At 33.7% G+C, this 16,411-nt stretch overlaps 1 protein-coding gene across 2 annotated transcripts in view; it reads left to right on the top strand.

The window, feature by feature from the left end:
* Positions 1–16,411, top strand: part of LOC149805902 (zinc finger ZZ-type and EF-hand domain-containing protein 1-like) — a 260,238-nt gene that overhangs the window by 226,943 nt on the left and 16,884 nt on the right. For both annotated transcript variants that reach the window (XM_089950657.1, XM_089950656.1), the window contains exons 68-73: positions 3,179–3,238; positions 5,489–5,599; positions 9,286–9,637; positions 11,993–12,189; positions 13,088–13,206; positions 14,881–15,028. In XM_089950657.1, the coding sequence (XP_089806783.1) occupies positions 3,179–3,238; positions 5,489–5,599; positions 9,286–9,637; positions 11,993–12,189; positions 13,088–13,206; positions 14,881–15,028 (987 nt within the window). The remainder of the gene's footprint in view (positions 1–3,178; positions 3,239–5,488; positions 5,600–9,285; positions 9,638–11,992; positions 12,190–13,087; positions 13,207–14,880; positions 15,029–16,411) is intronic.

Here is a 16,411-nt window from a genome sequence, read left to right as displayed (position 1 = left end):
ACCAACAGACTTCTTATGATATCTGTTGGTCCTATTGTGGATGGTACCAGTCTTATATCAAATATGGCTACCTTGACAGCAATCATGAAAATCATGTTATCACTGTTCCTTATGAATGGATGGTCATGTCTGCATCGGGTTCTCACCAAAAGTTTTTTTTTTAGTTTGTCCTAATTTTTCAAATGGTGCCATTCTTACACGCAAGATGGCTGCTTAGGCATAAGAATATCAGAGCTGGTTTCAACACTCAGCAATTAAAAAATAATAAGCTTATCATAAATTCATGAAAATTCTTTTCTGACAGTTGAATGTCAGCCCCTTCAAGGGACCATTGTTTATTGTTTTTTAAAACTACATGATTCTTATTTTTTGCATGCACTTAGATTACTTAGCACTTAGATTTACAGCTTAATATCAGAAAACAATGTTCAGATGCATGGATGAACTGTAATACACTATGAATTAATTTATCTTATTTTACCACATTACCCTTTAATGTTCATCATATAGGAATACCTGCTTATTTTTATTTGGAAGGGTTTTCTTCCTAAAGATTGTAGTGACTTTTTACCTTAAGTTTACCATTTTTACTACCTATCATTTGCTCCATACTAGATAGCCAAGATTCGCTAATGTGCTGTTAAACCCTATACCTACTACCTACCTACCTACCTACCTATGAGTATTATTTTTGTATTTTGTGCAAAATGGTTATTTTGTCATTACTTGAATTTGTTTATTGGGGAAAAGGTTTTTTAATCTCCACAGAAGAAGGGTAAATTTGTCAAGTCTTTAAATTCATGGTTGGTAGTACAAAAATGAAAGTAATCTATATAAAAAAATTGTCAATTTAAATCTGTTACTTTCCTTTTGTTGCAAAGCATATTAGCGAAGTTTCTTGACACAAGCCCACACACCCACTCACCCCCAGTCATCTCTGTATCTTAAATAAAATTGCTAAAACTTTGTATCCCTGTGTTTTTTCCCCCTTATTTTTACCTATAATATCTTTGTGTTCATTTGTGGGAAGTCATATTTCAGAAAATGGATGAAAAGATTATGCTATGATTCATCATGAAACTCAGTACACATGTACTTGTGAGTCCCTATGTACAAATAATGTTTAAATTATTATTTTGGTACATGATGTTATTAAGATGAACTTATTTTTAGGTTGAAATACTTAAAGGTCAGTTGTGGAGGTTTCTGTTTAAACTTACTTTTAAATCTTCCATACCTGAAAATCCCAAATTTGTTGTTACTATAAATTTATATTCCATTCTTTATTGTTAATTGTGGGGACCATAGTAGCTTATGATTGAAGGGTCACAGGTTTGATACCAGATCAGGCCAGCCCAGGATGACTGCATCATTGGGAAAAGCACATAGCTCCTCACCATGATATAGCCAGTAATATATTTAAAGTGCTGTTATAACAAAAAATTTAAATAATAATAATAATAATATTGTCAATTGCATTTAACAAGGGGGACAACTCTTCTCAAAAGTTGATGCAGATATTATAAGGCTGTATGTGGAAGTGACATATTGCTAGAACAAAGTTGAGATCATGGTGTACAGGATATGCAACAACCGCTTATAAAATGGAGAGTGATTCTTTGGAAATGTTAATGCAACTAATGTTACATTGACAGTCAGAATTGTCACTGATATATCAGGAAGAAAAGGCAATATTGGAATAAATTATGAAAATACTGTACATTCAAATGTAGAAGCATGATTTTGCCATATTTTATTTTATATTATACAAGCCTCTTCAAGAAAATAAATGCATCAATTCTTTATCTCTAGTCAAAATTATCAACAATAACTCTTGAGATAAAAACAAAACTTTGGTTGATCAAAATGGGGGTCCTTTTGGCCCATTAAATGTGACCCCTTATCTCCCAACATTAATTCATAATTTACCATGGCCTGCTTGATATTTGCTGTTCTTATTTTTCCTTCATAAATCTGTCAAGAAAAGGTTTAATGATTAAACTTGTTTGCATTTAAAATAAATGTACAATAACATAGGGGACAACTTATTTTATAATCTTCTTTTTCTGTTTTTCTATCATAAGTTTTCTTTTTTTCCCCAATGATGACCAAAATGATTTGTCATAATCCTTTTTGCAATGGTTGGAAGGATTTGTGATGATTGAATTGCTTGTAATATGCTGGGGGAAAAAATTTCAATGAACTAATGTAACTAATGTACTTGATTCAAAAAGAAATTTAGAAAAAGAATATATGGGGAACTCAGCATTGTGGTTCTTTAAATAGCCTAAGACTGTGAAGATCTGTTGTACTCTGGAGCAAAACAATGGAACAAAGTAACCAAACTTCATAGTTATGCTTTAATGAAGAAGCAGAAAATTAAAAAAATGTTATTAAATAGTTACAACTTTTGTCCTCCTATGATTGTATGACTGCACTAATTGGCAAATTAGCTGTTATTGTTACCTTTTGTAGGCCCTAAGAAAATCTTTTAACATTTTTCTGATATTACATGGACATCAGCTGACAAGTGAAGAATGTTACTTGTGTTTTGGATGACAGCCTTAAAATGATAGTTACAGGTTTTTTTAAATACACTGTCCTTGCTTTTTTATTAGATGACTGGTGAATAAGTGTGATTTATTCGCATCTGGAACGGTCACTTAATTAAAATGCAACAATTACCAGAAAGAGCAGCATAACCTTTGCTGATTGTTTGTGCTGTGTGCCTAAAATAAGTAAGATACTCTTGGAGTATTGTAACTTATAATTAATTTACTGGATTTCATTAAAATAATGAAATACAACTTGATTAATATTAGTGATTTCTATAAAATCCCTGTATTTGATAGACTTTTTGTCCTGTGATAATTTTTAATACAAAAAAACAGTTGATACTTTTTATAGCTATGAAAGATGTTTTTTGCATTTGGATTTTTCCTGTGGGTATATATTGTCTCATTCTATTACCAACAGAGTTATGTTCTTCATAATGACTGATTTATCAATTTATCACAGAATGATATTCAGTCATTTTAATGAAAATCTGTACAACATTGACTAGGATCTTTTTATATTAATTAGAGGGAAGTTTTCCCTGGATTTTAAATTAACTGAGTAGAACTTTGGCGTCTTCTCTTTTTTTGCATTTTATCTTATGACAACTTTCTATTTGCAGCTTTGAAGGAGCAACAGGTTCTAGCCCAAAGGATGATGTGAAGAAATTGATGGAAAAATGGTATGTATGAGTAGCATAATGTATGTGTACTCATACAGAGCAAATATTAATTCACGACATGTAGACATCAGCATATTCACTGTAGTTATCTTGTGCAGCAGTCTGCTTAAGTAATCCAAATGAATTCTTACAAGAATGCCAATTTCAGATTTGTTTCATATACACCACACTCTGCATCCATTTGCTCAACATTGTTTTGTGTTGACATCATCAGATAAATTCGAAATGATTTTTTTCTACAAGTTATGTGTGACTCACTTTTACAGTACAATATCTAGTGTTTCACTCTACATATTTTCACTTTTGATGCATGCACCCTTGACATTAGGCAGGGTTTACCTGTATTTACATCTATGTTACAATAAGAACAAAAACATCATTACAGTGCAAGACAACTTGACTAAAATTGTGAACTAGTTAAAAACAAGTAGACCTGCCACTGATACTAGGTCTTGTTCTGCTTAGTTTTTTTTTTCTACCAATCAAATTACAGTGTTCATACTGTTGCAAGTGAAAAATGACATTTGGAAAACTTATTGCTGCTAATGATAAGTCACCCAACACAAAAGACAATGCTTTATCTGACAGGCTATAAGTGGACCAGGATTTCAAAAGGTCTCCACAACATGAACTTTTATCCATGTTTGTCATTCTCCATTATGTCAGAATTCTCCATTTTAATTAGGTTGCAGTGCCACATAACATTAATGCATTTGCTGTATAATAAAGGTTGACAATTACATGCAGTACTGTCATGATGTTGTGTCATAAAATGTGATGTAACACCTATTATAACAAACAGCATTTTCTCTTGGTAATGCAAAATCACTACAAATATATGATGAATAAAATCTCATTCTTGTGTTTATTAGATATTAAATTTATAAAACATGTTGAATAATATCATATGCTACAACCTGCTTGAATGAAGTAGTATGTTATAGTATTTTAGGTGTTTTATACAGTTCATATAAATTCATATATTTCATATGAACATGAATTCAGTCAGACATAGTTTAACTAACAGTCTTCTGTTTATTACTTTTTTAAATTCAAGATTCCATATTTACACAGGTCTGGTGGAGGGTCTGGAATTCATCAGTGTTGAAAACCTTAAATATATAACATGCTTCTGTTGTACCTATAGGTGTTCTTAGGTTTTACCCAATAGAGCCAAAAAATATACAAAAGGCAATTCATAAAAAATATTGTCTGCCTTCTGCTTATGGATGGGGCATATAGCATTTACCCAGGCCCTTTGAATTTGTGCAAATGATGGATGTGTGCCTTCAAATATGGCCATATTTACTAAAGATAGAAAAACCTTTTGCACATCTTCTGAAGAACCACTTGGCACATGTTAACTAAATTTTGCATAGAGCATTTAGCATGAAGGCCCTTCAGATTTCTACACACGATGCCATACCATCGCCACATGTGGCTGCCAGTACTCAAGGCATAAAGACCTGTTGATGATGCTAGTAAGGTATCAGATATTATTATTAATATATGAAAACCTATAAAAGACTTCTTCTCACAAACAGCTATTCAAAACGGTTTTGAAAGGAAGTATGCTGGCATATAGGCCTTTTGAAATGATGCCAGTCTCTATAAAAAAATTGCCACTAAAAATAGAAATACCTTTAAACAACTTCTTTTTAGAAGCTGCTGAACAGAATCTGACCAAATTTTACAATAAATATTCAGGGAAGATTTAAATTTGTATAAATGATACTGATACAGATTTTCCCACAACAGCAAAAAACTAAATTGGACAGAAAGCATCCTGATATTAAGGCATTTAGGTTTGCAAATATAAAACCAATATCTTCCATCGAAGATGGGTAATAAAATCTTTAAGTGTCAGAAAGCATGATACCAACCCCAGTTTATTGGGCACCTGCTTTTGTATTTGACTTTTATAGCTAGATGTCAGTCAGTTGAACAGTCTTGGTCACTTGTTGAAAGTCATACATCTTCTACATCAGCTGCTGTATTAAACTAAAACATGTGTTTAATATTCACTAAATATCTAGTTCATTCTTTGATATGGTCTGGTTTCCTGTCTTGCATATAAAAATAGAAAGCTGTATTATTAAAACTAATTACATGTGGCACATCAAATTCTGTATAACACATTTTCTTTTCTTTTATATCTGGTTCTTTCTAATGAAGTCAACAAAAAATATTGTCGATGTCTTTCTAAACTTCTTATTGTTTAGCTTCATTGGATGTGTTTTATTGTTAAAGGGAGACAATTCTCCAGTCCCGAAATCCTGAAGCTATCCTGGCAACTGTGGTATCTGACAGAGTCATTGATACTGGGATCCACTACCATCCTGATCTCACACAGCAAGATAGGTAAGGCATATCACAGTCTAAATTGAAAGTCTCTATAAAGCATGAAGAAAATAAATTTTTCTTAAAAGTTAAAAAAAAAATAAACGTAAAAAATTTATTATCATTTTGTTTATTATCATATTGTTATTATCTATCATTATTAAGGGAAAGATTTAAATTTGTATATACAACCACTGATTTGGAGCGGAGAAATTCAGAGGCCCCATGAAAGGAAGCCACAAACTTGATATAAAATGCACTGAAATTTATCTGTTGTTACAAATTCTTTGTCCATATTGACAAATCATCTTAACCGTGCATCGTTATATCATTATCTGTTTATGTTGACATCTAGCATGAGTACTGTATGCTGTGAGATAATTGCTTTTTTTTGTTGTTGTCATTTCTGGCAGCAGAGATCAGCCGGATGAGGCATTATCTCATAATCTATCTTTCATTGGATTTTCATCCGCTCGCTAGTAATTAATACATTTACACAGACTGACATTTGTATGTGGATGGGAAGTAACATTCATCTTCATTTCACATCAGAATTAAATCCTACAGAACACTCTCATTTTCTGTAGTAATCCCTGTCATCAGACCAGAACACCAGCATCACTCCCCTACCTAAAATGTTAAGAAAAAAACAAAACAAGGAAGGAACGGTAATTACAAGAGATCAAACTATGGCCAATTCCTTTTTTAAAAATGTACCCAGATAAAATAGTTTGCTGAAATTTCAAAGAAAACATTACCTTTGAAGCATCGATTGTTATGAAAACATACTATGCAAATGGGAAAAAATTAGTCTCAATCACGCAATGCAATTATTTGATGTTGCCACCACAATAAGAATGGGCGTTTGTTTGGTTCTCCAAAGCTCATCTTTAGCGGTGACTTCAATAACGCTTGAGCCCTTCATCAAAGAAAGCCAACTATGTTCTTCAACAATAAAAATAAAACCTTTCTTCAAAGGAAGTCAGTACCAAACTTAAATAAAAGCAATGGAATCTGATGGATTGCTTCATTTTCCAACGTGAGTGGAACATGTTTACTGTGCCGTGAAAGTTTCTTTTTTTGTAGAAAAAGTTTATGATTACAAATGCTACCAATGGTGGCTTTAAACACAGACTAACTTTTACTGACTTGGGACGTACTGAAAAGAAAGTGTGTTCCATCATTCATTACCTGAATTGTGCCATTGTTTCCTCTCAATTCAGACTTATATGACCTTTGACAAAATTATTGAATATTTTAAATCTCTGTGTGAGCATATTTTATATCGAATTGCTTGTATTATGGATTCAATGTACATGATGAGATTTGTGGGTGAGTACACGGTCTTAATGCTCTATTCATGCTTCTACGTTAGACATATATATAAAAGTATACATGTATATGTACTAATGCGTGGTTCTGTGAATAAAGTAAAATATTATATATGCCTTCTGTTTTCACTACATGTGTATTTCTCATTTAATATGCATCAATTTAAGATGGTAACTGTGCCAATGAAGCACGTATTTTTGCGCCTGCATTTATTAGCTAAATCCAGCACACACACACACGCAAAATTTTGGGGGGTACATGCATCACTTTCTTCAGATAACTGACATGGTTGCTTATATCATGGTTTGGTCTATAATACTGTTGGGTTCTATGGCTTCCAACTGCTGTGTTATAGCGGGGTCACACTATATATTGGGTCATTCTGAAAAAGATAGGTATCATGGAAATGCAGTAAAGAATGATTTATTATTTATTTTTATTCTAATGCTCAATGTTTACACAATGGTTTTAAGCCTATTCCCCAATCCACTTGCATAATTTCACTGAGGGATAATTTTTCATTGTTTTTTTTACCAATGGTTTATGTGGTTTTAGCCATTGTTTATATGGTCAATCATTTTCTGTTTTTGAGCCATTCTTTATGTGGTCAATCGTTTTTCCATGTTTTTATAGCCATTGTGTATGTGATTAATCGTTTTTCTATGTTTCTATAGCCATTGTATATGTGGTCAGTTAGATGCATGATGAAACTATTCCCTTAAAATGTTTGCATTGACTCTTAAATAGCTTGTGACAGGTACTGTTGAATCTGGATGATAAGCAGGCTTTTTTATATACAAGTGAATGGTTTATATGCTTATAAATACACCTGACATAAATTATGTTAGGACATTCATCTTTCTGTCTCTTTCCAGTTTTGTTTCTACACAATAACTCAGGCATCTTAGGCAGACACTCTAATCACATAGGCCACCAGAGCAGTTGAGCCAATCATCGAGACCTTGATTGTTGTTACCCCTTAAAAAATGAAGGGCAATCCTATCTCAAAGACCTTTCATTCCAAGTAACTTAATTCGTCCTTATGGTACCTCCCCAAGGAACTCGACATCTTCATAATGATGCCATACTTTTGCTGGATTTGTTGGAGCAAATTTTTTTATTTTTAAGACGATGTCCATTCATCAACCTGTGCTTAAACCTGACTCTGTTTCACATAAGATACAAAACTACTTTGTCTGTGTAATGAGACTGACACCATCTCTTACCTATTCTCCTAATGCATTGGTTCCATCCAGTGGGCCACAGACCCTTTGTGACCACTGGGTTAATCCAAGGGATTTGTGACTGACCAACTAAATAATGTGTCTCACACATCTGCTACTATTTACTTGTTGTGATGAATAAAATGTGAAGTAATTTACAGTGGTTACTGAGTTCATAATAGTTTGGGGAATTTTTTTTTGCTTTTATGTTATTTTCTCAGTTAAAAATACAGCTGTAAGCATGTGGGCATTCACAAAAAAAATTTGATGTTAAGAAGGGGTCCTCAAAAAGGTTGGGAACCAATGTCATAATGTATTTTGGTTGAGATATTTGAAGAAGAAACCAAGTTTTGGAGTAACATGTTTCATTGACAACACTTGCCTTGTCATATTACTGGTACTCCCACCCAAGCCCTCCCCATAGTTTCATCTTTGGAAGAACGAGCACTTCCACTCCATCAGTATTTTATACACTTGCTTAAAATACAAGTCCAACTACAAACTGCACAGACCCAGACCTGCATCACATAATGTGCCTACAGCTCTGGGTCTGTATAGCAGGTAAGTAGTAATCAGTAGAATAAACAACTTCGACCCTAATCTTCAGGCACATTATGCTACAGCTAATCAGGATATATGTTGTTTACAGTTGCTTTCAAAATTATAAGAGAGTGTATACAATAATTAACAAATGACAGGATTTGGCACTAATCCCACAGTCCAGGATGAGACCACTCTATTCTAACTGCTACTTTGTCAAGCTGATGAATTTTTAGTACTTTTGTAGCTATAGCTGGCTAAAAGACATGATTGACATCCTTTTTAACTTGCAAGGGCTGGATTTGTGTTTTCTCAATGTATAATATACAAGGAAGTATTGCTGAGGAAACATTTTACTCAAAAATTTGTAACAAATTGGAAATATGCATGATGAATTTGGGCAGACTCAAAACATCATAATTTCAGTGCATTTAACACTGGACATTTACATATAATTCAGTGAAATAATGCCAATGTTTCATTCCTTCATTATCCACTGTTCTGTCTTTAAAGATGCAACTATAAAAACATGTGGCCTTCAGCTGGATTGACATACACTTAGTGCTTGTTTTACTTAAGTTGTATTGGCAGAAAATTTATCTTTACTTTCAGATGGGTGGAAAAGGCAACAGAGGAGACAGCAGTGGACACGCAGAGATTGATACAAAATCCTGACAATAATGTTCAGGATGAAATCATTAAACAACGCCGCAGCAAAAGTGCGGAACTGCTGAAAAAAGAACTGGAAAAACATGGAAAGACTGGTACCCGTGAATATCTCTGTAAAGTGAACATGGCTATGTCAGTACTGTATGCCAGACAAGTGCTGACCAGCCTACTTGCTCACTGGCCAGAAACTGGTCATGTGATCAATTCAAATCTTCTTGGATGCAAAGAAGTGCAGCAGATTCCATGTGTTTTAGATCTCCTGAATAAGACAGATAGTAGAGAAAATTTTCAAAAGGTAAAGTGACATGCAGATTTTTATAACTCAAGCTAAGTAACATCAGTATATTGCAACATTAGATTTCTTTCATGGTGACAGACAATAAGATTTTTGTGTGGAACATCAGGATTTTTTTAAATAAATGTAGCATTATGGAGATTAAATATTTTTATTATTACTATTTTTATTTTAGCAGCTTTATTATTAGTGTGTACACATGTTAAGTGCATTAGACTGTCTGGTACATACATTCAGTAAGCTCGAAGAAATGATCTGGTTTGACCCAATTATAGGTCATTGTGTACAGCAAGGAGAACAAAGTTTTAGTCTCTTAGGTTACAGCATTCTTTTCACTCTTTATTACTGATTATTTTTTTAAATAAATGGTACAAAATATTCCAACAACTTGATCAAGCCATGGTAGTACCAGCATACTAGGATGTTTTCATTTTTTTATGACAAAATAAATCTAAAAATTGTTTATTTTTTCTTTATAAACAGTTGTATTTGTCACAAACTAATTTTGAATATTACAAATATATTTAAGATCCTTTAATCACATGTTTGACAGATGTTATGTATGCCAGCATGGTGGTCAAATGGGATGTTGTGAAAGATATTCAGGCCAAATCCAACTTTTGGAAAAATTTAAGATTTTAGAAGAAGAAAAAAATTTTAGTTACTTGCTAGCTTTTGTTAATGAGTTAAGTACATGTATTCCATTGTAGGATTGCAAATCATCTTAAGATTTTCAGGACAGCAGTTGTTTGCTGTTTGAATTTTATTTAAAATATCAAGCCCGCTAAATATTGTGATAAAACTAGGGTATGCGCAATTTGTATTTATATATCCATTAATATCTTTGTAAGATTTTAGTTATTATTTGTTTTGTTTTGGGGAATTGGTGTTACGAAAATATTTCTCAAACCAAGTAATGAATTAATTTCTAGGAACAGACGTCATAATGTACCGTATTCACGATACTGAATGACAGCATGGATTAGTTTAAAAAATGGACCTGCTTTAATTTTGTAACATAGGGAATTTTCTGGATGTTTTAGCAGTTTGAGATGGGAATAATTCTTTGTATTGGTTGTTTTGGTCATGTTTTATTTAGCATGGCATGAAGTTATGATATTCAGCTTGGAAAGCTTTATTTGTGAGTCATGCAAATGTGAAACAAGAAAAATGGAAGTGTGAAATTTGAGTTTCAAGATGTTTGGTCATTAGATGATTTGAGAAAATTATTCGTAGTATTTGCACATTATGGAACCCTTTGGAAATAGATTAAACATGGACTTCAAAGCCAGACTTACACAGTGATTTGCTCAGTAGTGAAACCACTTGCGTCTCACAATATTTTCTTTTTTGTTGAGTGTCTTTTATGTTTAGTGATAATTATCTTGCCCTGGGTATTGGCATCATACTCAAAGTTTCCCTGGAGGGGGCCCCGAGTGGCCGAGTGGTCTAAAGCGCTCTTCGTTACGGATCACTGCCATCTCACCTCTGTCTGCGGCGGTTCGAGTCTAAGATTCAGCCAATGTGGGCATGTGAGAAAGCTTGCCAGTAGCTTCTCGTGGGTCGGTGGTTCTTTCCGGGGTTTCCGGGTTCTTCCTCCACCATTAATACTGGCCGCCATGTATAGCCTATCGTGCTGAAAAATGGCGTTAAACCCCACAACAACAACAACAAAGTTTCCCTGGCTATTGTATAAATATTGTAGCTTGTAAATTGTAGGCTTCATTGTTAATACTTCCTGTTTTTATCAACAGGCTTTTTAAAGTCAGAACAGTGACCTTATAAGATGTCAGCTATAGTGGAAGCTTAATCATCCCACTGAAGTTATTGGTTTTGGATGATAAGTTATACATTTATACTATAAATCAGAGCATATTTTTTCCAGCTATTAACAGACAGAAATTTTACAAAAAGTCTCTGCCTCCTGTTAAATTGTTGGTACCTAATATAATTGCAGGATACAGTGGTACATAATGCTGTAAGCTCAGAAATACAGCAGTATACAGTGGTACAGAATTTTCCTTGGTACCTGGCTCTACAATTTATTAAAGTTATTTTTGATGGTTCAGATGTAGAGCTTAATCATGTGAATGAAATTGAAAAACTTACAGAGATACCACAGATCTATGATGGGTAGACACTTCTGCACATACCAGTACCATGAACTGAACCCAAGACAACAGATGTGTCAAGCAAGTGCACAGTGGCTACAGTAATATCCAGGCACCACTTTGCAGTTTGTATTATCTGATTAAAGTGCAATTTGTTAGTGAAGGATTCTTTAGTCCTTCAGTTATGCTAATGATACATGTTCCTCAAAAAGGTTATGACCTTAACCTGTTCTTTCCATTTCAGGTAGTACATAACACAATTAAGCACTGTGATACAGAAAGCCTAATTACCATTGCTCGAACAGCCTGCCAGTTTATGGAGGAAGTCACATTGTCGGCTGTAACTCACGAGTCCACTCATGACTACAAGGTTGAAGGTCACTCACTGCAGAAGATTCAGCTACCAGGAGCATCGTTCTTGACCGTTACATTTGATAGCAAGTAGGTTGCACAGTTATGCAAGAATGGTGATCATCATGTTCAGAATATATATTTTTTATGAAAAAATTATTGCCATCAAGAGGTTTTGGGAAGATAGCATTACAGTTGCCATGGCAGTCTTTCATTTAATTTGAAATTGCCACTTTGAAAATGTATGTACTGATTTACTGATTTTAATTGTGTTCTTGTTTCTCATGAAAGTGTAGCTGTTCTTCTGTAATTCACAGGTGATAGGGTCCAGAAGCATCATGCAAGACAAAAAAAAGGAGACTGAAATCTTGGTATATGAGAAACATGATTTCCATCGGCCTACACAAATATGTCTAACGGATTTTAATATTTATGGATACAAGTTTTTCAGAGTCGGTAAACTGAAGATCACAGCGTCATGCAGCAGGAAAATTGGTGTTGTCTCCCTTTCAGCACGAGAGCAAGTGTGTTCATTGTAAACAGACGCAAATAAATTAAATCATCATAGCTCATAAACTGTCATAGCTGAATCCATCAATATGTTTGCACTGGCCAAATCCAAAAGGTAGCACTTTAAAATGCCAGCATAAACTATTTTGTCCCTAGCACATGTCAAGTGACAACTCCATGTTGTTTTATTGAACATAGTCACCACAAGACAGTTTTATGGTCATTGTTTTGATTTTGATTATGGCAGTCATGGGGGCAACAGCAGTAATTTACTGGGTAAATAGAAAACTCTGCTGGGCAACTAGATTTTCAAAGCTTGTTGCCCAGAGACAACCATGGATTTTATAAAAAAATATATCCCTGATTTTTTAAGTATGCTGGAGCAGAATATATGTATATATGCATGCATAAGGGGTTTGTGGTGATGGGTAGGTAGTTGGATAGTCTTATACATAATATTTCCCATCTCTTGATTCAGATGCTCCACAAGAGTTGATGAGGATGAGTTGATATTTGGTACATCTCCAGATCTCCAACAAGATCGTCATGTTTTGAGTGGATCCTCTAGGGGGCACTGGAATAGTTTTCAGATTCCAGGTACTATTGTGTTTTTCTTGCTTAAGATGTAACCTTGTAAGAGGTGGTTGATGTGTCATGTACTTTTATAAGTACACTACTTTTTAAAATTTCATTAATCTAATATATACCTATTGTGAAAGGAAGAGATGATTGGAGCTGATTTAATATGATGTGCAATGTTATTGCAAACAAGCGCACCTGAAAATTGAAAGGTATTTTTGAATGGCTCCTTTTTTTGGCTAATGGGTACTTTTAAATTTTGCCCTTTTAATTATCTTGGAGTTGGGGTACCAGTAAATTCTCTTTTCTGGAAAATACCTTTCTCAAAAAGAGTCCTCACTTTATGTAATAAAAATAAATCTTTGCAATAAGATCTGGAACCATTATCATTAAATTTCTCAAAACGTTTACCTCAAATTGAGATTTTGCAAAATCATGTATTTGAGTGGTTGTCATCATTTTCTCATTATGTAAAGTCTTTGAATGAACTTACCTAAATCATTATGCAGCATGTCATTGAATGAATGACCTTATTTAAGTCATTATGCAAAATGTCATTGAATGAATGACCTTGTTTAAGTCATTATGCAAAATATGTCATTGAATGAACTTACCTAAATCATTATGCAGCATATGTCATTGAATGAATGACCTTGTTTAAGTCATTATGCAAAATATGTCATTGAATGAACTTACCTAAATCATTATGCAGCATATGTCATTGAATGAATGACCTTATTTAAGTCATTATGCAAAATATTTCGTTGATTGAATGACCTTGTGTAAGTCATTATGCAAAATATGTCATTGAATGAACTTACCTAAATCATTATGCAGCATATGTCATTGAATGAATGACCTTATTTAAGTCATTATGCAAATATTTCATGGAATGAACGACCTTGTGTAAATCATTGTGCAAAATGTCATTGAATGAACTTGTGTAAATCATCATAAGTTAATGCTTAGGTATCTTGCATATCATTTGAGACAGCAGTAGTATTGTACAAAAATTATACCAGATTTTGAGAAATGAGCCTATTGCCAGCTGAGACATATTTCACTACTTGTAAGCATAACCTATATTAATTTAAACTCTAAGAATATTATTTGGATGATAATGTCAGATATGAACCTGAAGAATGTGCTGAAAATTCCATGAAAGCCTGATGAAAAACAAATAAGTTAGGACTATATGACTTTTTGGTACATCTTATATAGTGACTGTCACCTATGCATCAGAACTGTTTTGACAGGATTTCTGTTTTGCAGTATTTATGTAACGATTCACATCTATCCAGCATTATTATTGGTCCTTAATTTACTGGGATCAGTGATAATTAGTAATTGATTGGCAGTTAATAAGAGGTTAATTTTATTTGCCAGTTGCCTCTCTTTGTTCTTCAGAAAATGTTTTGCATTATTATACCTGACTAAAGCTCAACCTATACAAATATATATATATATATATATATATATATATATATATATATATATATATATATATATATATATATCATTCAATTTCTATCTACTTGCTTAGACATGTATTTTTAACTGAATTGAATATACTAGGACATGATCAATATCTGTTCAGATTAGCTCTAATTGCTCAGTAGTTCATAAAATAGAGAAATTTGTACTTTAAGACTCTCAAGATGCAAAGTTTACAAATGTTTGTAACATTTTCAGGGGACACGTTGTTCTACCAATTTCTTTGTGAAAGTGGTTACTCTGACACTCACTGGGGCTACAAATTCACAGTGACGGCTGGAACCAGGGATAGTTTTGAGACTGGCTACTGCATTCTAAATAATGTTTTATCTTCTCATCTAGCTATGTAAGTCTACATCTGTTTCATTGCAGAACTCAGATTAAAACAGTTCTTGCATACAAAGCAAAGTTATATGGATTGCATAGATAATCGATTCTTGTCACCATTTATATATTTGTCGCATTTTTATCAGTATTTTATATATTTATTGCTCTACATTTAACTGATTTTTACCTTAATTTTTATCTGAAACTCTTCAACATATATTCCAAATGCTAGAATTTTTTTTGTGATCCACCAACAATACATTTTATACTCTTTAACTGGATATTGAATAAGCCAGATTTCCCAACAATACATTTTATACTGTTTAACTGGACATTAAATAAGCCAGATTTCCCAACAATACATTTTATACTGTTTAACTGGACAGTGAATAAGCCATATTTCCCAACAATACATTTTATACTGTTTAACTGGACATTAAATAAGCCAGATTTCCCAACAATACATTTTATACTGTTTAACTGGACATTAAATAAGCCAGATTTCCCAACAATACATTTTATACTGTTTAACTGGACAGTGAATAAACCAGATTTCCCAACAATACATTTTATACTGTTTAACTGGACATTAAATAAGCCAGATTTCCCAACAATACATTTTGTACTGTTTAACTGGACATTAAATAAGCCAGATTTCCCAACAATACATTTTATACTGTTTAACTGGACATTAAATAAGCCAGATTTCCCAACAATACATTTTGTACTGTTTAACTGGACAGTGAATAAGCCAGATTTCCCTCTGGAAGTATTCTACCAGCTGAAACAGCTGAAACATAGAACAATATGGCTCCCAACAGGGTGCACTCACAATTGGTCATACCAGAAGTCTTATGCAAAAAATAACCATGAGTACTACAATTTACTATACCTCTTGCTCAGAAGTAATGTCTCTACAAATCCTGGCCCAGTCTGCCTGCAGTAAATCTGTCAAATCAAGCCAACAAGGGTCGCAATGTGATTTCTGTGTTTGCAGGACTTATCATAAATGCACTGAAATGACAATTTCAAAATACAACTGACTTAGCAAATCTGATGAATGTCTCTTCTGTCCTTCTACCTGTGCCAATATACTGCCAGTTCTTACAGATTCCTCTTTTGAGGAGGACAGTGACTTAGTTGTTGTTTGCAACAATACCAACACAAGTAGTCTCCCCCTACTGATACAGGGGGCCCCGAGTGGCCGAGTGGTCTAAAGCGCTCTTCGTTACGGATCACTGCCATCTCACTTCTGTCTGTGGCGGTTCGAGTCTAAGATTCAGCCAATGTGGGTATGTGAGAAAGCTTGCCAGTAGCTTCTCGTGGGTTGGTGGTTCTTTCCGGTGTTTTCTCTGGTTCTTCCTCCACCATTAATACTGGCCGCCATGTATAGCCTATCATG

The sequence above is a fragment of the Sinohyriopsis cumingii genome, chromosome 2 (genome assembly GCF_028554795.1).
Source record: "Sinohyriopsis cumingii isolate HCF-2022 chromosome 2, ASM2855479v2, whole genome shotgun sequence".
Lineage (NCBI taxonomy): Eukaryota > Metazoa > Mollusca > Bivalvia > Unionida > Unionidae > Sinohyriopsis > Sinohyriopsis cumingii.
This window is presented reverse-complemented; position numbering and strand designations above follow the sequence as displayed.